We start from the raw sequence: 22,877 nt of genomic DNA on the forward strand, positions 1-22,877 counted from the left end.
CTATTTTGTCATTGCTGTTAATCTCTCATTGTGCCTAACTTGTGAATAAAACATCATCATTAGTATGTACATGTAGGAAAAAGCATGGGGTTCAGTATGGTCTGTGATTGGATGGGGTCTTGGCAAGGACTCTGCACAGATTAGCAGGGGCTACTGTACATCAGTAGGGGATGGGTACAGGGACTCAGATTCTTTGAGAGCCCTCATTCTGCTGATTTCTAGGGATCATGTTATACTATTATGTTTTATATAATCTACATTATATTAATAATATACTATCTATCTGTTATAGACCTATAGTGCTTGCTTCGGCAGCATATATACTAAAATGTTATAGACCTATAATAGATATCTATTATACATTAATGTTCTATATATGGAGTAATGCTCCAGCAGCTGGTGGTAGGGAAGGGGCTGTGAGGACACAGGGCCTGGGGTGAAGTTCTTACCTGGTTTTCGGGGAGGTGGCACATTCCGAGACTCTGTACAGAGGTGTCCCCCATAACCAAGCTCACACTCACAGGTGAAGTGGGTTCCCTGCTCCTGGCACCGCCCATCATTCTGACAGGGGTTCTGTAGACACGGGCTCTCTGTGAGGATGAAGGGAGTTATAGAGGGTTCTAGGAGGATACCCGCAGCCAGACAGAGGGGAGGTCATAGAAAGCTAATGCCAGGAAAAGGCACCAGCACTGAGCCTAGCAGATAGCAGCTCTTTCCTCCCTCTGCGCTTCCCAAAAAAGGAAGCAAGAGCTGGATTGAGTGGTAAACTTCCTGACAGCAAGGGGGAGGGTCTCGAGCACAGGACCAGGAGGGACGATCCTCTGTGCAGCACCCCCAACCCCACTCAGACCGGGGGCGGCAGCTTGAAGCAATGGGGAGGTCTGGGCTCACCTCGGAAGCAGCCTCGAGTGAGGTTCCCCAGGGTGCATATCTCCCCAGCACGGCAGCTCAGTGGCTCACACAGCAGCACACCAGAGCTGGCACAGGTGCAGCGCTGGGAGCAGTCCTCAGTCACAAAGCTGTCACCACGCTAGAGGGGGAGAAAGGCCGGGAGGAGGCCATCTGGCTTTTCCTCCCTTGCCCAGCTCTCCTGCCCCCATCAGGCCTCCCCTCCCAGCGCCCACCTGGTAGTAGACGCCGTTGTTGGTGCAGCCGCAGTGGGCCAGGGGAAGGCTCCAGGCACCGCTATAGACATAGCCAGGGAGGCTGGCACAGCCTTCCACGCAGGGCCCCTCACAGTCCCTGGGGGCTGCCAGGTTGGCACAGGAGGCTGGGCATGGCGTCATACAGCTCTGATAGACGGTGTTGGCCGGACATGCCAAGGCTGACGGGAAAGTCATAGTGAGCATGGTGGCCGGGCTGGGGCCTACCCGACAGGTTCGGGGAATGTGGGGCTGGCAGCCGGATGGGGGCACAAGGTCAGCCACCAGAACACAGAGCTTGATAGAAGCCAAGGCCAGAAGAGTGGGCCGGCTGTGGGTGTCTTTCTGTCTGACATTAAGGTGTGCTAAGGGAGTGGAGGAGCAAAGCTGGGCACTGGCTAGGAGGAGCAGGATGGACTGATGGGGGGTGGGGGGTGGAGGGTGTGCCTTCCTGGGTGGGGCAGAGAAGGAGGGTGGCTTGGGAGGACACAGACAGGGTGAGTGGGGGGGGGGGTAGGGGAAGCCCACGGGGGGCAAGGGTGGGAGCTCAGAGCGCATCAGATGGCAGGAATGGCCAAGAGGGTGGGGGACCAGCTGCTGGGGAAGGTCAGTGCCTCACCACAGTGGGTGTGGTCCCGCCAACTGGCCAGGGTGGCGCCCGCCTCCTGGCAGATGATGGCGTACCCGCTGAGGACCTGGCAGCGCAGTTCCTCCTGCTCTTTGGGGTTCCGGGCGGCACACAGATCAAACATACAGTGCCTGGGGGCAACAGGACAGGTGAGGGGCTGTCAGAGACGGGGAGGCGAGGAGACCCGGCCCTGCAGAAGAGGACCTGGAAGCCCCAGCAGGAAGACGTCAGGCAGTGTGTGCGTGTGTACGTGTGTGAGTGTGAGTGTGTGGGGAGGGGTGTCACAGGAACTGAAGCCACAGAGAGAAAGAAGTGAGCCAAACAGAGCTCGGATCCCAGAACTGGCAGCAGGACCCAAAGAAAGGCCAGTCCCCATGCCTGGGCCCTTGACTCACTCCTGGAAAGGCCCCGGGGCCACAGTCTGATGACAGGCAGCAAAGGGTCCATAGGGGTCCACCAGCACCGTACACGCCTGGGTGCTATTGATGAGCCGCAGCTGCTCCACGCTGCATTCTGATGCGTGGAAGCCTAACTCCTCCTCTTCCTTCTCTTCCTTCTCTTGAATGGCTCTGGGGCAGAGAACAAGAGGGCGCCAGGTGAGACCCATGAGGACCGTGAACTTGGGGAGACCTGGGGAGGAAGAGTGGAAAGGCACGAACACAGCCTGGGGTCAGCAAGGCCTGGTGTCCCCACAATCGGTCCAAGATGCAATGGCAGGATAAGAAGATCAGGCAAGTCCCGGGCTCTCGCCCTCAGGTGTCCTTCTCTGCTGAGGAGATGAGGTAAGAGGGCGTGGACAGCTACCGGCTGATGCTCCCCTCTCCAGGGCCCAGCCTCCCTGCTCAGAGCCCCAGCCCTCTCACCTTGAGAAGCGGGCGAGATCACCTCCCGTGATCTTCTGTACCTCCCAACTGTGGCTAAAGCTGACAAGGTTGTCAGTGACAGTGCCATTGGGCAGCATAAAGTCATTCCTTTTGTTCCCATCGAAGTTCCCACACAGGCCAAGCACCAGCTTCTTATACATACTGGGCAGCGTGATGACTGTAGGAGGAAGGGATGTTCAGAAGTGAGGCTCCTCACCACCTCTCCAGCCCTCCTGGCCCCTCCCCTGGAGCCTGGGGTCCCAGTCCCATGCAGGGGTCTCCTCACCATGGCTGGCCCGCTGACGGTGGGGTTTGCCCGGCCTCGTCCTAGGCATATCCCCTCTCCTTCCTATCCCCACTCTCAGGTACCTGCGTTTTTGCCTCCATGAAAGGTGACAATCATCTTGAAGTCGGTTGTCAGATATAGGCGATGGCCCCGCATGGTAACCTGCAGGTGGCTGTTGGGCGTGAAGGGGATGGCCATTTTCTGGTTGTTGACCTGGACAAGGAAGACAGAAGCCACGGAGAGTCAGCCTGACCCTCTGCTGCGTCTCCTCTGCCCCTCTGCGCAGCTCGGTATCTGAGTGCCGTCATTCTGTGGGACTACCCTAGCAGTCTTTGCCATCCCTCACAGCAAAGGCCTCCCTGAGGTCTGCTCCCTCGCAGCCATAGTCTTGCAACACAGTGGGACAGAGTGGACGCCCCAGTACTATCTCAGCCCGCCTCCACCCTTGCACCATGCGTTCTCTCCTCTCTCTCCAGCCTTTTGCTCAGTCCCACTGCCCTCCTCTGCCCCTGCCCACGACACGAGCATAGCACTGCTTCCGACTTTGATAACAAGGCAGGCACCTTGGCCAGGAACTTCCTGGGGAACACAGAGTCCCGGCTTCACCTGTTTTCACCGGCCTCCCGCGGGCCGGCCTGCCTCCCCTGACCCTCCTGGCCTGGTCTGGCTCTTACCACAAGCTGCAGATCAGCCTGGAGCTGGACTGTGAAGCCGTAGACAATCACGATGATTTCGTGCAGGAAGACCGGGCTCCAGGACGAATACACTTTGTTGCGCCCCTCCACGACCAGAGGCACCACCTCAGCAGGGAGCCCGTCTATGGTCTTTATCAGAGTGTAGGTCATGCGGCCCCGGAAGAGGTAGCGAAGGCCATCAAACGTATGGTAATGGGGGTCCCCGTAAATGGAGCATTGTCCCGACCCTGCCAAGAAGGGCCAACACTGAGAAGGGATGCTGCCCAGATATAACAACCACCAGAATCCCTCTATGGCCCTGATGTCTCCGGTCACTCCCCCCCCCCCCCGCTTTGCTGAGGGCTCCCTGGACACTTGATCTTCAACCTCGTCTCTCCCTAGCCCCAATTTAAAACCTGGTCCCATTCCTTCTTTTTTGCCCTTAAGATAGCAAATCCCAGAGTCGGCCGCAAAGCTGGTGAGAGCCCGCATGAGGCCCCTTCCTCTCCAGACCCCTCCAGCCTTAACCCCTTCCAGCCCTGCCTCTTGCTCCACCTCCCCGATGGCCCCTCTTACTGTTCAATTCACAGCTGCCAACGCCACCCGGTTTGGGCTCACAATGCGAGCCAGCAGGGCAAGAGAACTGCTGGCAGTGAACACTTCCTTCAGTGCAAGAACAGCTTCTGGTGCAGTGAACGGCAATCCAGGTCTTACCTTCCTAGAGAAGACACAGGCAGAACTGGGCCTGCTCAGCCTAGGTCTGCAGTCTGAATGGCTGCATTGGCCCGGGCCAGAGGCAGTTACATGTCCCCTGTACCCTGATGTCCCAAATGTCCCTCCCAGTGGCATCACATTTGTTGTTTTACGTACATTGTTCAGGAAGTACCCATCTTACAGATGACAAAATGGAGGTTACAGGTCCCCTGACTGGTGAGTGGTACCCACAGGATTCAATACAAGGCCACACTTCTTCTGTGATACCACGCCCCATCCCAGTTGTTTGGATTCCTCAGTTCCAAAACCCAAACTACGCACCCCCCAGCCCAGGCCTGGCTGGACAGCACCCAGCCCTGTCACCAGCCCACATACCCTGGGGCCTGCCCTAGAGACATGGGTGCCCCAAGCTGAGAGTTCAGGGAAGGAGAATATGTCAACCTTGAGGTGTCCCCACCCCTGCTTCCTGTCCCCACTCACTGGGAAGGTGCTGCCATAGTCATCCGTGCAGCCGCACTGACTCCTGGGCACACACTCCTGCCCACTGAGCACGTAGCCAGGCTGACAAATGCAGCCCTCCTTGCAAACGGAGGGGACTTGGGAGCCATTGCACTGGTCCATGCAGGAATCTGAGCATGTAGGAAGGCAGGTGGAATAGCTGCTGTGGGTGGGACATTTCAGAGCTGGAGAAGGGGGGTAAACATTTACCGAGCATGAGCTCTGTGCCATGCCTTGAGGAAAGAAAGGAGTAAGAACGCACCCCCAACCCCGCCCCCCAGTCCAGCGTGGGAGACAGAGGTTAGCTAGCAGCCGCAGTGACCTTAATGTGCATGGTCAGTAAGCCTGTGAAAGGCATGCGTGTGTAATAGGAGCACAGCACAGGGAGGTGTGCACTTTGCTGAAGGAGTTAAAGGCCCCCTCCCCCCCTTTTTTTAGATTTTATTTATTTATGAGAGACACAGAGAGAGGCAGAGACATAGACAAAGGGAGAAGCAGGCTTGCTGCGGGGTGCCTGATGCAAGACTCCATCCCCAGGACCCAGGACCCTGCCTGAGCCCAAGGCAGACACTCAACCACTGAGCCACCCAGGCGTTGCTAAATAAAACCCTTTAGGCCAAGTACTTGTGATCCCATGGAAATGTTCACGGGTTGCAAGAGCCTGCAACATAAAGAAGTCAGTTGTCCCTAAATGAAAGTATACATTTCAGACGATCCCAATGAAACATACCAGCAGGATTTTTTTTTTCAGTAGGGCAAGAAGATATTAAAGTAGAAAGGAAGATATGAACAAACCAGAAAACTCAGGAAAATGCTTTTAAAAAAAAGAAAGAAAGAAAAGAGCAATGAGTAGTGAATATCCCTACCAGAAATTAAAACACCGGTAAAACTCTCAAGGATCACAACACTGGGTTACTAGTGAGTGAAGACAGAGCAATGGAAGGGAGAAAAAGCCTGGACAGGGACCTAAATACGTATGGGAATTTAGTATAGGATAAATCATGGCATCTTGGTCAGTGAGGGAAGAAAGAGACTGGTCATTTAAGAATACCAAGACTGGTCATTTTATTTGGGGGAAAAATAAAAACATTGGGGCATCTGAGAGGCTCAGTTGGTTAAGTGTCTGATTCTTGATTTTGGCTCAGGTTGTGATCTTAGGGTCGTGGGATCGAAACCTGAGCCTGAGCCCTGCTCTGCACTCAGTGCAGAGTGTGCCTCTCTCTCTTCCTCTGCTCCTCCTCCTCCCCACTCTCTATCTCTAAAATAAGTAAATAAAATCTTTAAAACAAAACCAAACAGGGACGCCTGGGTGGCTCAGTGGTTGAGCGTCTGCCTTCAGCCCAGGGCATGATCCTGGAGTCCCGAGATCAAGTCCCACGTCGGGCTCCCTGCATGGAGCCTGCTTCTCTCTGTGCCTATGTCTCTGCTTCTCTCCCTGTGTCTCTCATGAATAAATAAATAAAATCTTAAAAAAACAAAACAACAGAACCATCCCCCTGTAAATTAAAAAAAAAAAAACTAAAAATAAATAAAAAATAAAACAAAAACAAACAAAAAACCCGACGGGATCCATATCTTATACTGTGCACCGGGATAAAAATCTCTGTGGAGATTTAAACATTTAAATATAAAAAAAGAAGCCATGAGGGATCCCTGGTTGGCGCAGGGGTTTGGCGCCTGCCTTTGGCCCAGGGCGCGATCCTGGAGACCCGGGATCGAATCCCACGTCGGGCTCCCGGTGCATGGGGGCTGCTTCTCCCTCTGCCTGTGTCTCTGCCTCTCTCTCTCTCTGTGTGTGTGTGACTATCATAAATAAATAAAAATTAAAAAAAATTAAAAAAAAGAAAAAGAAAAAAAGAAGCCATGGGACACCTGAGTGGCTCAGTGGTTGAGCACCTGCCTTGGGCTCAGGGCGTGATCCTGGAGTCTCAGGATTGAGGCTCACATTGGGCTGCCTGCATGGAGCCTGCTTCTTTCTGTGCCTATGTCTCTGCTTCTCTCCCTGTGTCTCTCATGAATAAATCAATTGAATCTTTTTTAAAAATTTACTAAAAAACAAAGCCAGGGCAGCCCTGGTGGCTCAGCGGTTTAGCGCCGCCTTCAGCCCAGGGTGTGATCCTGGAGACCCGGGATCAAGTCCCGCGTTGGGCTCCCTGCAGGGACCCTGCTTCTCCCTCTGCCTGTGTCTCTCATGAATAAATAAATAAAATATTTTTTTAAATAATAATAAAAAAAACAAAGCCAAAGGGGTAGGGGAGGCTGGCTGGCTCAGTCAGCAGCTCCACATTGGATGTAGTGCTTACCAAAAGAAAGAGAAAGGAAGAAAGAAAGAAACCAACCAACCAATCAACCAACCAACCAACCAGCCAACCAACAACCATAACAATGCTGGAGCTAAAAACGAGCAAATTGGTTTTTAAGTTCGGAGTCAAGTATTTGTCACCATGGCTCAAAATGCAGAAGCCACAGAACAAAGACTAATATACACTATCCCACATTTGTGTGTGTGTATGTGTGTGTGTGTGTATATCTTTTATTTGCATGACAAAAAAGTCAGAGATGAAAAAATAAGAACTGGAAAAATGTGTGTAGCTCATAACACTAACAGGGGGCTACTCTTGGGGCAGTGGCTCAGTCGGTTAAGCATCTGTCTCTTGATCTCAGTTCAGGTCCTGATCTCACGGTCATGAATTCAAGACCCATGTTGGGCTCCATGCTGGGCATAAAGCCTGCTTAAAATTAATTAATTAATTAAAATAACTAAATGAATAAAAGGCTACTCTCTGCAATAGAGAAAGGACCTCCATAGGATAGTTTGATAAAGACTAATGAGCTGGTGGAAAAAATGGTAAAGGGGTACAAAGACATAGCTCACAGCAAAGGAAATCAGACAACTCCCAGACAGATGAAAGAATGCATAACCTCATTCATAACAGGAAAAATGCAAATTAAGACTCTTTGTATTTTTCACATATCCTGATTGGCGGAAAGCCAAAAGTGTGGCAGTGCTCTGGGCGAGGCTATGGGGAATGAGGCACTCTCGTATTACTGGTGGGAATATAAATTCTTCACCCCCCTGTGGAAAGCCAGTTGGCAACATCTCTCAGAAGAGCGAATGCACATGGTCCTCATCCAGCATCACACACCTAGGAATTTATCCTATGGGCAGACGCACGCATACAAAATCATAACTGCATTAAGAGGATCCACTGCAGCACTGTTGGCAATAACAATTGGAAACAACTACAAAGTCCACCAACAGGATACTAGTTAGATAAATTACAACAAATGAGAGGTGCCTAGCTGGCTTAGTCAATAGAGTGTGCGACTCTTGATCTCAGGGTTCTTTTTTTTTTTAATTTTTATTTATTTATGATAGTCACAGAGAGAGAGAGAGAGAGAGAGAGAGGCAGAGACATAGGCAGAGGGAGAAGCAGGCTCCATGCACCGGGAGCCCGACGTGGGATTCGATTCCAGGTCTGCAGGATCGTGCCCTGGGCCAAAGGCAGGCGCTAAACTGCTGTGCCACCCAGGGATCCCTGATCTCAGGGTTCTAAGTTTGAGCTCCACATTGTATGCAGAGATAACTTAAAAATAAAATCTTTGGTCAGCCTGGGTGGCGCAGCGGTTTAGCGCCTCCATCAGCCCAGAGCATGATCCTGGAGACCCAGGATCAAGTCCCATGTCAGGCACCCTGCATGGAGCCTGCTTTTCCTTCTGCCTGTGTCTCTACCTCTCCTTTTCTCTCTGTGTCACTCATGAATAAGTAAATAAAATCTTTTTAAAAAATAAAATAAAATCTTTAAGGGACACCTGAGTGGCTCATTTGGTTGAGCATCCAACTCTTGATCTCAGCTCAGGTCTTTTTTTTTTTTTTTTTTTTTTTTTTAAAGATTCTATTTATTTATTCATGATAGTCACACAGAGAGAGAGAGAGAGGCAGAGACATAGGCAGAGGGAGAAGCAGGCTCCATGCAGGGAGCCCGACGTGGGACTCGATCCCGGGTCTCCAGGATCGCGCCCTGGGCCAAAGGCAGGCGCCAAACCGCTGCGCCACCCAGGGATCCCTCAGCTCAGGTCTTGATCAGGTCGTGAGTTCAAGCCTTGAGTTGGGCTCTGTGCTGGGTGTGGAACCTATTTTAAACTAATTTTAAAAATAAAATCTTTAAAAATATTGTGACAAATGAATTATAATGTAATAATGGGATATCACAGAGCTGCAAAGGAGAATGAGAATCTCCTTAACAAATCTGACCTGAAAGGATCTCCAAACTAGATTATCAAGTGAGAAACACAATGTGCAAGCCACCATGTCTCAAATGCTGTTTGCAAAGAAAAAAAGAAAAATCTATTTGTATTTGTTTTTATGGGGATAAGTAAAAATCTTTGGACAAATATTTAGCTGGTAATAAGGGCAGGCTGGAACCTGGACCCAGGGAGTCAGGATGAGAGGCAGATTTTTCACTAGCAATCTGTTTATTATTAAAAAAAATTTTTTTTTTAGTGATTTCCACTCTCAACATGCGGCTCAATCTCATGACCCCGACATTAGGAGCTGCATGCTCTTCTGACTGAGGCAGCCAGGTGCCTTTCACTGGCAATCTTTTAATACTTAAAAAGTTCCTGAACCATGTGAATGCATCACATACTAAAACACACTTTAATCACTGTCTTAAAGTTTAAAAGGTTCTGGAATTATATAATGTGATGGTTGCAGAACTTGGTAAAAATCCTACAAAACAGTGAATTGTATACTTGTAAAGTGGTGAATATCATTGTATGTGAATTATAATTTGAAAAAAAAAAAATTTAAGAGCTACGGAAGGATGCCTTGGAGTCTTCCAGGAGAGAGAAGAAAGAGTTTTCCAGGTGCAGGAAACAGTGTGGATAGAAGCAGGAAGGGGTGTGGAAAAGCCAGACCAAGGGGTGTGAGGAATGGGTGGTTTGGTGGTGATGTGCAGGCACACAGGCAAAGAGGCAAGGGAGGCCAGGCCAGGCCAGCTGGTGGCAGGGTCTCAGATGTCTCAGAAAGGAGCTTGGACTTAACCTTGCCCATGAGAGCCATGCAGGGGAGTGACACAATCATATCTCCTTTGGAAAAACAGCACGGTGGAGAAACAGGGGAGAAGCAGCCTGTGCTGTCCCAGTGGGTGATAGGGGGTGGTATGGGCATTGACTGAGCGAGTATTCCGAAGGAGCCAAGTCAGAATAATGAAGTCATGCAGAGGTTGGAAACAATGGGGAAAGGAAGACAGGAAGCTTGAAGGGACACACAGACAGAACCGAGGTGTGGGAGCGGTCTGGGGTGACATAAGGGACACTCACGGCAGAAGCTGCTGTTTCTCCAGATTGGGGTCTTGAGCCCCTTGGCCTTGCAGGCGGCTCCGAAGGTTTCCAAAGACCCACAGAGGGCGCTCTTCAGGCGTCCAAAACGACAGAGCTTTTGGATACAGAGGAGCAGGAAGCGCCTGGGGACCACATGGGTGGCACATTGAGCCCAGGCTGGAGCCTCAAAGGCCACCTGGCATTGTTCTTGGGCTCTCGCTATGTCAGCTGTGCTGCAGTTTATATCTAACTTCTGCCTTTCTGCTTGGATCTTCTGGTCATCTTGTTGGCAACTGCAGTAGAGAAAAGAGTCATCAGAAGCACAGCCACTGCCCCACCTCTGGCACTCCTGAGTGGCTCAGAAGACCCGTTGGTCTTCACCAGGAAGCTGGTCTCAGCTCTGGGCACCGTCCTTGCAGCCTCAGTCCCCTCCCACATTTTGAAGCCAAAAAGGGAAGACTTTTCATGTGTCCCCTGACAGCTTCCTGGGACCCAGAAGCCACCCTTTGTTGAGTCACACACATACAGGAATGCTCCAGTCTTCCCATCCCTGGGTGTTCCATATAGCCTAGGGTCCCGACTCGTGTTCCTACAGGAATGTAGAGACTTTGAGGGACAATTACTTTGGGTTAGACTCCTTATCTTGCCAACTGTCCACAAATTCACTGTCATTCTGGGCTAGTTCATCGTCGGGCATCATGAGCTCATCCTCTTCCTCACCATTGAAGTTTCCACACATGCCGCAAACCTGGGTGGGCAAAGGGGTTCTCAGCAGTGGGGGCTGGGTGGGTGGGGGGCAGGGAGGCAGAAGAGCCTTTCCACCCTTTAGAAAAAGGTGCACTCCCAGCCCTCCTCCTCTCTGGGGAAGGACCACTTGGGTCTGGAGAGGGCTTAGCGCCCTCTGGAGGCGAACTGCCCCGGAGAAGAGCCAAGGGTTTCCCCCACCTTTTGGTAATAGACTGTAGGGAGCTCGACCTCTAAGAAACCATTGCCGTCAAACTTGACCTGCAGCCCGATGTTAACATTGAGCAAGGTGTAGATGCCACTGGTAGTGATTCGGACCCCCTGTATCTGGGTGGTCGAGGGAAGGGTAACCTGTGTGCCGTTGATCTACAGAGGAGGGCAGGGCAGGTGAATGGGAAGAAGGAATGGAGCACCCTCCCCAGAGGGGGGCTGGTGTCCTCCCTTCCCACCTACATCACCCGGCTCACCAGCACACGCGTGTCACTTTTCAAGGTGACCTGAGTGTTGAAGATGTCAACATTGACCTGGTAGAGGTAGGAAGCATCAGACTGGCCTTTCTGCTTCCTGTGCTTGCCACTGATCTTGAAGAAAGGCAGGTCCATGGTGGAGTGGCACACTTTCACCAGGACATAAGTGCAGGTGCCCCTGAAGTTATGGTGAGTGCCATCGAATGTCACGTACTGGGAGTAGTTTGAGGTACGGCACACTCCCATACCTGGCGGAGAGAGAAGGGTAGCTGAGGAGTGATCTAGCCTGCACAAGAACAAGTGCTCCCCCCACCTTTCAGGGGAGGACATGAAGGTGAGGGAGCCCCCTTCCACCCAAAAGGGAAGAAGGTGAAAAGAAAAGAAGCGAATCTCAGTGGCCAGGCTAGGAGGCGGCTTGGGGTGCAGTGGGTGCTCCTGTACCAGCGAGAGTTTCATAATGTCAAAGTTCATGGCTGGGAGAATTATGAGTGAACCCGAGGAACCCTTCCTGATGGCACAAGGGTCATCATTTCCCACCAGAAGCTCTTTGGGAGACAGCAGGGATAGGAGCCAGAGTGCTACAGATGCGGGAGAGGTGGGGAGGAGGGGGAGCTGGGGAGAGCAGTCTGTGACTTCATGGTCCTCCCATGCACTGAAGGGCCTCATACCCAAAGCTCGGCAGCGCAGCAACCCATCCACTGGCCGGCACAACTGGCCAGTCTTGCAGGTGGTCTGCTGGCAGGAGATGACGTTGTGAGTGGAGCAGGTGCAGAGCCTGGAGCAGAAGTTGTCTGTGTACCAGCTCTCTCCGACCTGTGGGGTGGGGGCATCAGCAGAGCCAATAGAAGTTTGGAAACCAGAGTTGGACAGAAACCCCCCCCACCCACCCCCCGCCCTGACCCACCACTTCCTCCAGGACGCCTGCCCCGCCCCACCCACCCCTCCAGGCTTGCTACTCTTGACTGCTTGCTTGCATCCCTAGCCTTTCTCAACCTTTTGACTTCTAGACTTGCTGCTCAGCCCCTAGAGCTCGCTGGTCCACACTAACTCTTCACAGGCTCTGAGCCCTCCTGCCCCCAAACATGTGGAGTCGCACTCTGGCCCCTCACCAGGTGGTAGTAACCCTCCTGGTCAACACAGCCACACTGGCTGAGGGGCACACAGGAGGTTCCACTCAGGATGTGGCCTTTCTGGCACTCACAGCCCTCGGTACAGGGCAGCACTGCTGAGCAGTCTCTTGGGGTGTTCAGGCTGAGGCAGGTGGCAGGGCAGGGGTTGGCACAGTGGCTATAGTTGCTGCCAGAAGGGCACTTCAGAGCTAGGAAGAAACCAGTGTTAGAAAGGGCAGTGATTTCCGGCCCCCCGATCTTGGGGCATCAAGAGTTCTGGGAATGTTTATCAGATGAACAGATCAACAAAATGAGGTCTATCCACACTGTGGAATGTTATTCAGCCTTAAAAAAGACATTGTGGCACATGCTCCAACATGGATGAACCTTGAAGACATGCTAGGTGAAACAAGCCAGTCCCCAAAAGAGAAATCCTGTATGATTTCACTTATGTTGGGTCCACAGAGTTCAATTCACGGAGACAGAATAACCACAGAGAATGTGGGTGCTGGGGCTGGGGAAGGTAGGACAGAGACTTAGTGTTTAACGAGTGCAGAGTTTCAGTTGGGGATGATGAAAAATTTCTGTAGATGGATGGTGGTCCTGGTTGCACAACAATGTGAATGTACTTTATGCCACAGAACTGGATACTTAAAAATTATCAAAATGGGGAATTTTATGTTATGTATATTTTAGCACAATTAAAAAAAAGTTCCTGGAAAAGAGAGTAAGGAAGGGAACAGAGTTGGCTCAGGTCAGATGGGAAGGAGGCAGTAACCAAATAAGGGTAGAAGGTCTTGATGAGAGAGAGTCAGAAGGAGGAGGCTCCCAGGGCAGGCAAACGGGTTGAAGAGGAGGGTTGGCCTTGGAGGAAAGAGGGCAAAGGAGGAGGGTGCCCTTTGGGGGCTGAGAGCAGGCTGTGAAGGGAGAACAGAGAGGCAGACTCTAAGGAGAGGGAGAGAGAGAGGGATCTGGTGGCCTCTTCCCAGCTCCAAGAGCAGGTGGTGGGGTCACTCACGGCAGAAGGTGCTATTCCGCCAGCTGAGGGCCTGGCCAGCGTGGGCACACAGGGATGCATAGGCCTGTAGGGAGCGGCACAGGGTCAGGGGGTCGCCCTTGGTCACACACTGACCATACACACAGCTGACGAAGCTGGACTGGGGAGACACCATGCTGTGGCACTGGGAAAAGGGTCCTGGAGGATAAAACAACATACCGAGTGTTGTCTTGGAAAGGAATAGAACCATGCAACTATTTGTTTTCTTTTTTCATTTGTAAAAAATATTTTATTTATTTATTCATGAGCGACACGGAGAGAGAGGTGGAGACATAGGCAGAGGGAGAAGCAGGTTCCCTGCAGGGAGCCTGATGCAGAACTTGATCCCAGGACCCCGGGATCACAACTTGAGCTGAAGGCACATGCTCAACCGCTGAGCCATCCAGGTGCCCCTCAACATCCATTTCAATCAAACTTCATAATTATTGGGGCACCGGGGGGTTCGGTTCAGTTGGTGGAGCACCCAACTCTTGATTTCAGCTCAGATCAGAGTCTCAGGGTTTGTGAGATCGAGCTCCACATTGAGCTCTGTGCTCAGCACAGAGTCTGCTTGAGATTCTTCCTCTTGCCCCTCCCACCCCTCTGCTCTCCCCCTGCTCTCTCTCTCTCTCTCTCTCTCTCTTTCTCAAAATACATTTTAAAAGTCCTGTAATTATCAAGAACCCGCTGTCTGAAATGCAAAATAACGACCCATCCATCAGAGTTCCTGAGATGAACACCGCCTCTGCTTTCCCTCTCGTTTGCCTTCCTCCTGACCTTGTGTCTATTATGTGTCTCATCCTTCCTCCCTCTCTGAGCGGTCCCCCTCCTCTCCCACCAAGGGAGGAAAAAGCGGCTCACTGGAGATGTAACTTACCCCTATAGCTCCTTAAGATATCACAACCCTTTCGCCACCTGTTTGCTTCACTGGCACTGTGGCATCTGAAGGGCTTGGCACCCCTCACAAAGCACCTACATGAGGAGAGAGGAAAGGATAGGAATTTAGCATTGGGGAAAACTTCACCCCAAAACTGAAGCAAAACGTGAAGCATGAAAGTGGGAGGGGAATAAAGACAGGAGAAGAGAAGAAAATGCTCCCTTAGGTAGGAAGGGCAGAGATGCAGCGGGAAAGAACAAGGTCAGCTCTCTGGATAGAATTTCCAAAGAGATAGATCAGTAATCATAGGAGCTAGCCGGGGTAGAGGAGGTGGGAAAAACCTTTGGTCCATTCCAGGCTCAGAGAGATCAGGGGCAGACAAAGGACCCTCCTCTCAACCCAGGCTGCCTGCTGAGACTCCTCCCCAGGTCGGGCTCCCCGCATTCCCAGCTCACCCTGGTTCAGAGTACTCAGGTAACTTCCAGGCGGCCCCCAGGTAGGCAGAGCCAGACACGGGCCTTTTGTTGGGGAGCAGATTGTCATCCAGGCTATTGTTGTTGTAGTTGCCTGGAGGAGGGGTCATTTTGAGGCCACTGAGGCACCCTGCCACTAGACCCACCCCAGGACCACCAACTTCCTCCCAGAAGAGTCAGCCGCTTTGAATTCTTCACTCAACAGACCAAGGTTTATCCTTTCTTTCTCTTCACCTTGGCTTCCCTTAACACCTACCCTCACGCACAGCACCCTCAAACAATTGCTGGGCAGACAAGCCCTGAGGACACCTAATTAAATGTGTGGATGTACAGGACCAGGACAGACTCTTGCCCATTGTCCCCATCTTTTTTTAAATATTTTATTTATTTATTCATGACAGACATGGAGAGAGGACAGAGACATAGGCAGAGGGAGAAGAAGGCTCCCTGCAGGGAGCCCGATGTGGGACTCGACCCCAGGACCCCAGGATCATGACCTGAGCTGAAGGCAGACACTCAACCACTGAGGTACCCATTGTCCCCACTTGGCCTGCAGATGCCCAGGGAACTCACCACACAACCCGCAGAGCTGGCCAGCATATGAGGAGGGCACAGTCACTTCAACCAGGTGGTTCCCGTCATAACGTACTTGAAGCCCAAAGTCCGTGTAGAGGAGGATAAAGGAGCCACTGGGCCTTATGCTCACCCGGCCTTGTGCAGGCCACAGAGGCAGGGCCACCCGGCGACCATTCAGCTACACAGGCAGGGAAGACGCGGTATTGAAAGGCTTGCTTGGGACAAGGACAACGGGGCCAGGACTAGGGAGCAGACAGGGATGGTGAAGTATCTCCAAAATTGGGACTGGGTCTGCTGTGGGCTATTCCCAGAGTCTCTAGGAGCCCCAGAAGGAGGGAGAGAGACAGACTCTGAGCAGGCTGGGGGTAGGGGGCCCGGATAGGTGGGCAGAGGCACATACCATGACCTTGTAGCCTTTGATCAGTGAGATTTTCAGGTTGAAGACCTGCACATTGACAGCTCTGACGTAGGAGGCCTCTAAGTTTCCACTGCGAAACTCACTGGTGGTGCTCACCGTGAAGTTCTCTAGGGGTGTAGGCTGGCAAGGCTGGGTCAGGATATAGGCACAGGTGCCCATGAAGTGGTGTAGGGCTCCGTCAAACGTCAAGTAGTGGGGGTCCCCCGAGACAGCGCAGGTGGCAGACTCTGGGGTGGAGGAATATGGAATTCAGAGAGCACTCCCAACCCTGAGCTGCCATCCTGGTGAGTCCATGTTGGAACGGGATCCACGACTCATCCATGTGGTTGGCCTGACCTGGAAAGGTCAAGGACAGGGACTGCCCCAACCTCTCTGGGTCCATGAAGAGGCTGCTTTGGCTTGGGCCAAAGGCTTCCAGCCTCCCGTGAAGCCCCAGCATTCTGGGGTGCCTGCTTTGGGGCAGAACCATGACCTTGCTCAAGCCCACATGGGCACCACCACCCCCACCCCATTCCCCGGCTCACCTTCCACCTGGGTGCTTACCTCGGGCATGACAGCCATAGGTACCATTGTACTGAGCACAGACCTCCTGGGACTGGCACTTCCAGTGTCGGCAGTGAATTCTATTCTTGCCCTCACAGGCACAGAGCTCTCTGCAGCCTGGCTTGAACCACTGCTCCCCTACCTGGCAGACAGAAGGAGGGAAGGTTAAGAGGTCATTCTCAAGTCTGACTGCTGACCCACAGCCACTCCCAGCTTGCTGGCAGGGGAGTCATTCCGGTCATCCTGAAGCTCCAGGTTTAGTTCCAAAGTCTGGCATTCACTTACTTATTCATTTGTTTGTTCCTTCCCTATTTCAACAGATATTTATCTACCTGCACTAGGTGTTAGGGATTCCAGAATGAACTAAATGGACAATGTTCCTGCCCTAACAGCTCACAATGGAGGGCAGGGGGATTAGGGCAGTAAACAGGTAAACTAAAACATCAGGTACTCCAATACAATATGCACCCAAAGAAGACAATGGCAGGGGTGGGGGGTGGCAAGGAGGCTTTCCCGCCATTTTTTTTTTTTTTTTTTTTTTAAATTTATTTATTTATTTATGGTAGTCACAGAGAGAGAGAGAGAGGGGGGCGGGGCAGAGACACAAGCAGAGGGAGAAGCAGGCTCCATGCACCGGGAGCCCGACGTGGGATTCGATCCCGGGTCTCCAGGATCGCGCCCTGGGCCAAAGGCAGGCGCTAAACCACTGCGCCACCCAGGGATCCCCGCTTTCCCGCCATTAACACGAACAATAAGCACTTGCTACAGAAGTTTAGAGGGATGCCTTTTGACTTAACTAATCAGGAAGGCTTCAAGGAGGCTGCGGCATTTGAATAGCGCCTCAGAGCAGATGAAGGATTCCAAGAGCCATGGTGGCTGGGAGGCAGTGCAGAGACAAAGGGGCTGCAGAGAAGGTAACATTGACAGGAGAGCAAGGCGAGGATAGAGTGTTCAGTGGGCCAGGTTGGAGCCAGACCAAGGGCTGTGACGGACACCAGTGCCATTCCCGGGGACAGGGTGAGGGGCAGGCAAAGAAGGAAGAGAGAAGCACCACAGATGAGAGTCTGGCTCCAAGTACCACCTCTGAGGTAGTGTGCGGACAGGGGCCCAGGCTGGGGCCAAAGTCATTCAGCAAAGAAAGGGGCTCATGGCCCAGGAAGACATGGTGTTTGGAAAGATGTTTGTGTTTGCACAGATAACACAGAGAAGTGCCTGAGCCCAGAGGACCAGAAACTCTGGAAAAATGACTCAGGTGCATGAAGAGGAAAGAGCCACGGGTCTCAGATCTGCTGGCAGCGTGGAGACAAGCTGCTGGGACTCCATCCCATTCTGTGGGAAAAGCACTAGAGCTGAAGAAAGAAATGGGGAATCAGATCCGAGTCGGAGAGCCGCTACCCACAGCCCTCCATGCCTCAGCTCCCCACCTTCCATCCTGCACCCAGGCTTCCCCAGACTTCAGAACCAGAGGTGGCATGGTGGAGTCCCAGAGGCTCACCTTGAGGTAGCCCATTGTGGGCTCGAGGCACCCACACTGGGATGGGAGGACACACTGGAGGCCGTTGAGGACGAAGCCCGGGTTGCACTCGCAGCCCTCCACACACCGTTCCTGGCAGGACATGCCGAAGAACCCGGAATGGCAGGTGGCAGGGCAAGGCCTGGCACACACAGTGTACCTGCTGTTGGGTGGGCAGGTCAGAGCTGGTGGGGGAGGAAACAGAGGTGAGAAGAGCAGAGGGCAGGACAGGGAAAAGGGGATGAGTCGAGGTCTGTTGAGAGGACAGCTTTCAGAGGGCCCACAGCTAGAGGCTTCTGACCAATCCTGAGAAGCAGGGAGTGACTGGGAAAAATGGGAACAAGGAGCTCAGCTTCCCCGCTGGCCCTGGAGAGTGGCCTACAGGAGGCTACCAAGAGGCAGGTCCCAGGATGCAGACAGATCCAAGCGTCTCAGCTGCTGTATAGACACTCCCAAAACAAGCAGTCAGGGTGACAGCAGGGGAATGCACCCATGGGGCCTTGATCAAGGGCATGTCCTTGCCCTATAGCAAGCTTCCCGAAGGAGGCTGTAGGGGGCACCACGAGGCAGTCATGTTGCACCCACTCACGACAGGAGTCTGTGTGTCCTGCATGCAGAGGACAACAATTTGGGCACTTGCATACACAGACGTGCATTGCTCTGCATAGCCTCAAGGGCTGGGAGGGCTTTCCGAGTTTGCAAGGGACGGTGATTTTTCCTCAGTGGATTTTCTTTCTTTTTTTTTTTTTTTTAAAGATTTTATTTATTTATTCATGAGACACACACACACACACACACACACACAGCACACACAGAGAGGCAGAGACATAGGCAGAGGGAGAAGCAGGCTCCATGCAGGGAGCCTGATGCAGGGAACCTGATGCAGGACTCGATCCTGGGACTCCAGGATCATACCCTGGGCTGAAGGCACGAGCTAAACCACTGAGCCACCCAGGGATCCCCGTTTTTCTTTTTTATTTGAGGGAGAGAGAGAATAGAGAGAAAGAATGAGTAAAGGGAGGGGGACAGGGAGAAGCAGACCCCTCCGTCCCTCCCCCCCAGGCAGGGAGCCTGACCTGAGCCAAAGGCAGCCCCTTCACCGACTGACCCCCACCAGGTGCCCCATTGGTGAATATTTCTGACTGTAGCTTTCCCTGTGCACATGTGGAAGCAGAGAGGTTCAACCAGCACCCACCGCCGCCCTGTCCTAACACCCAAGATGCCAGCCCTATGCTCGCATCTGTGCATCAAGGAAGAGGCCTGGCTGCTCTGCACAACTCACGGCAGAACTGGGGTTCCCTCCAGGGCTTCACTGGGTAGCCAGCCTCCTGGCAGATCTCGGTCAGGACTGCCATGTGGAGACACAGCCCTGACTGCAGCCCCTCGGATTTGCACCCGTCAAGAATGCAGTTCTTGAAGAACCGTAGAGGTCTTGAGGTGAGGCAGACAGGCCCTGAGGGGAGGGAGGCCAGGTCAGAAGGACCGACCCCAGGCACCCAGTGACCCCCTCCCACAGCCCTAACCCAGCCCCCTCATACTCAAAGGCTCCGTGGGTGTCCGTGAGCCGTCCACAGTACAGGAGTCCCGACAGACTGTTCAGAAAACCCGAGTTGCAAGACGAAGGATTTGTCGTGTTCTTCGGACACCTAGAAGGGACCGGCCCCAGATGCCCTCGAGGCTCGCCTCCATGGGGCCCAGCCCCCACCCAGCGGGGTCGCAGCGGCTCTTGCTCTCTGCAGCCCCTGGCGGACAGTATCCGAACCCCAAGTCCCAAAGGAGGAGGGAAAACCTGGGCCCGGGGCCCCCAGGTGGTAGGCTGCTTGGTGTCACCCTGGAGCGGCAGAGGTGGGACGGGGCGTGGTGGTGCGAAGTCTGTGAACTTGGCCCGAAGGGGAGCAGGGAAAAGAAGGACAGAGGTGGGGAGCATGCAGGAGAGGAGAAAGAAGAAGCAGGGTGATGCCAGCCGGGTGCATGGTTCTCAGAAAGGAGAGGAGCAGGAGGGCAGAAGCAGGCTGGGGGTGTCCTCACTCCTTGTCCTCGTCCTCCGCCATCCGCCAGCTGTTGCCCAGCTCCTCTGCGTTCAGTGCTGGCGTGCCATCTGGCTTCCAGTTGTCGTTGCCACTGTCCCCATCGTAGTTGCCGCAGAAGCCACAGAGTTTCCTAGAGTAGGTGCTGTGGGGCCGTGGGGAGAAAAGGAGGAGGCATTGATGGAGAGAAGGGGCTCCAGTCGGCCGAGGGACCGTGGCAGAGAAGGGCAGGGCCTGGGGCTCGGGTGGCAGGTGGCGGAGGATTACCAGGTGCAGACCTGGGGGTTGGGGTTGCCGGTGCCAAGTGTGCCAGGACCTCCCAGCCCTCACCCCGGAGCCAGCCTTACTGCTCCCCTCATCCCCTTCCACTCACATCCCATCTTCTCACATTCCTGTTTGTTCCTTGCTGTCTGCCACTCACCACCTACAAAGACATTCTTTTCCTTGTTCCTCTGGGGAACCACACGTTTTTTTTTTTTTAATTTTTTATTTATGTATTCATTAGAGACACACAGAGAGAAGCAGAGACATAGGCAGAGGGAGAGGTCCCCTGTGAGGAGCCCTATGTGGGACCACAACCTGAGCCAAAGGCAGACACTCAACCACTGAGCCACCCAGAAGCCCTGGAACCATTCTTTCTTGATGGGCATCAACTGAACACTCTTCAGAAAGCTCCCGAGACCCTTCTAGCACATTCCCAAAGCATTGTGTGTATATCCTGCTATTATCACACTGCCCTAAGACCTCCTGTCTCCTCATCCAAAGGGAGGCCTGTCAGTTAAGTGCTTCCTACCCAGGGCTTGAGAGTTAGTACCTGGAAGGGAAGGGGAGGGAAAGGACCCCTCACCTGTGCACATTCATAAACAGCTGCTGGTCACCATCCCATCTCACCCGCAAACCAAACGTCTGCAACTCCACAAATCGGCCACTTGAAGCCAGGAAGATGCCTTTAGAAGGTATGGCGGGGAGTGTGACTTGCCGACCCCCAACCTGGAAGGTGGGTCAAGGGAGAAGATCGAGACACAGATGAGAAGGGGGGGGGGTCAAGGGGACTCCCCTGCAGATTCCTGCATCCACGCTGGAAGGCACGACACTGCCCCACAGTAATCCTTGGTAATAGATGGGATGCTGTGGAAGCCGTCCCCGAGAAGGTCGGAGGCTGCAGCCGCTGGCTAGGACATGGCAGCCCATGGGGACAGGCCACTGCCAGGCCTGGAGGCGCTGGCGGGACTGAAGAGAAATGGAGACTCACCAGTGTTTCCCTGCCCTTGAGTAGTGTGATGGTGACCCCAGGCAGGGTCACGTAGATTTTGCTCAGGTAGGACATGCCTTTCTGTCCTCGATCCTCATTCTTAGCTGCCACCCTGAAGAATGGCTCTGGATGGGGAGAGGGGTGAAGAGCACCCAGGGGCTCATTCAACAAGCATTTCTGAGCATCCACTGAGGGTGGTGCCCACACCTGGCATGGCAGGGATAAAGGGGCCCTGAGACACTGGCTCTGCAGTTCTGGAGGGGGGACGGGACCCACAAGTGAGTGGGGCGTGACTGTCTGCCTTCTTCCAAGATAGTCTGAGACTGCTGAGACTCGTCTCCCCTCAAGGGACTGGGACTTCCTCCCCGGCTAGGCATTTGTAATAGTTCTTTCCTCCCTCTATTGCCATTATCTCGGGCAGACCCTCACTAAAACTGTGTAGTCTGGTCCCGCAAGTGTCCTACTTCTCGGGTGGCCTGGGGTGGCCCTGTCAACCCTTACTTTATAGAAGGCCTTGTTCCCGTCTTGTGCTTCCCATCTGTCCCTGGCCTTTTCCTGCCACCCACTGAGCTCCCATGCTCAGCTGTTCTGATCTTAGACCCTGGGCCAGGGGCCAGGCATCTCCAGGGCCCTACCTGTTGAGTTGCCACAGGTTTGGGCCAAGATGTAGGTACATTTGCCCAAGAAGCTGAAGTGCCTCCCATCAAAGGTAACTTGATGCGGGTCTCCATAGACAGCGCAGGTGCCAGTGCCTGCCGAGGGGAGGGAGCACATGAAGTGAAGCCACTGCCGCAGCTCCACTGGGTGGGACTGGCCCTGTGGCCACTTCACCCAGCCAGTGGCATGCCCCAGTTCCTCTGGTTGAGGGAGGACCATGGGGGTCAACCCCACTCTGACAGGCTGGAAGGCAGGGGTAGCATAAGGGGAGGGTCTCACCATAGGGTTGGCATTCGTACTGGCCGTTGTTCAGCTGGCACACCGTGTTTGTCCCACACCGAGCGAGGTGGCACTCTATCTGACTGCCAGGCCTGCAGTGGCAGCGTTCTGTGCAATTAGAGCTGAACCACTCTGCCCCAGGCTAGGAGCAGGGGATCCAGAGTCACTACGCCATGGCCCTTGGGGCCCTTCCCCCTTCACCACCACACCTACAGACCTAACCTTGCTCATACTCTCCCTCTTCCCACCCACTACTAGATATTCCTGTCTACCACAGGACATTTGCACATACTGCTCTCTCATCCTGGAATGCTTTTCTGCTCCTATCCAAGTCATTCTTATGCAGTCAGCAGAGTTCAGCTCAAGGGTCACTACCTTCTTGGGAAGACTTCTCAGACCCCCCTGACTAGGTCATCCTCACAGCTCCAGGTACCCTTCCTTCCCAGGAATTACCACAATTGCACTTTCATGTTAATTTCTGTGATTCTTGGATTTGCAAGCACTATGTGAGGGACCATATCTCTTTATTCACTACTGTAGCCTTAACACATAACAGTGCTTGGCAGGAGCTCTCAAGAAACATTTGCTGTATCAGAGTGCCCCAAGACCCAAAGTGTCCTCCAGGATCTGAGCATTAAGAGAGCATGGACCACGTCCTATTCATGGTGGCCCCAATTCCAGGAAGGTTGAAAGTACTCAAGAAACATTCATCAGATGCATAAATGAATACATAAGAAATGCAAACATGTCTCCTGGGACAGGCAATAGATGCCTAA

The 22,877-nt window shown here is 53.1% G+C and overlaps 1 protein-coding gene across 1 annotated transcript in view; it reads right to left on the reverse strand.

Annotated features, from left to right (window-relative positions):
* ZAN (zonadhesin) overlaps positions 1-22,877 on the reverse strand; it is a 39,649-nt gene that overhangs the window by 1,374 nt on the left and 15,398 nt on the right. Inside the window, 31 exon segments of the mRNA XM_049111108.1 lie at positions 450-590; positions 892-1,030; positions 1,125-1,324; positions 1,762-1,901; positions 2,166-2,339; positions 2,634-2,811; positions 3,003-3,132; positions 3,594-3,841; positions 4,170-4,311; positions 4,788-4,990; positions 10,131-10,423; positions 10,754-10,878; positions 11,076-11,240; positions 11,342-11,589; positions 12,010-12,154; positions 12,451-12,659; positions 13,469-13,645; positions 14,364-14,458; positions 14,819-14,930; positions 15,410-15,590; positions 15,813-16,057; positions 16,374-16,515; positions 17,869-18,071; positions 19,169-19,307; positions 19,309-19,339; positions 19,425-19,532; positions 19,915-20,058; positions 20,761-20,903; positions 21,166-21,290; positions 21,801-21,917; positions 22,102-22,243. Of these exon segments, the coding sequence (XP_048967065.1) occupies positions 450-590; positions 892-1,030; positions 1,125-1,324; positions 1,762-1,901; positions 2,166-2,339; positions 2,634-2,811; positions 3,003-3,132; positions 3,594-3,841; positions 4,170-4,311; positions 4,788-4,990; positions 10,131-10,423; positions 10,754-10,878; positions 11,076-11,240; positions 11,342-11,589; positions 12,010-12,154; positions 12,451-12,659; positions 13,469-13,645; positions 14,364-14,458; positions 14,819-14,930; positions 15,410-15,590; positions 15,813-16,057; positions 16,374-16,515; positions 17,869-18,071; positions 19,169-19,307; positions 19,309-19,339; positions 19,425-19,532; positions 19,915-20,058; positions 20,761-20,903; positions 21,166-21,290; positions 21,801-21,917; positions 22,102-22,243 (4,984 nt within the window).

The sequence above is a fragment of the Canis lupus genome, chromosome 6 (assembly GCF_003254725.2).
Source record: "Canis lupus dingo isolate Sandy chromosome 6, ASM325472v2, whole genome shotgun sequence".
In the NCBI taxonomy this organism is placed as follows: Eukaryota; Metazoa; Chordata; class Mammalia; order Carnivora; family Canidae; genus Canis; species Canis lupus.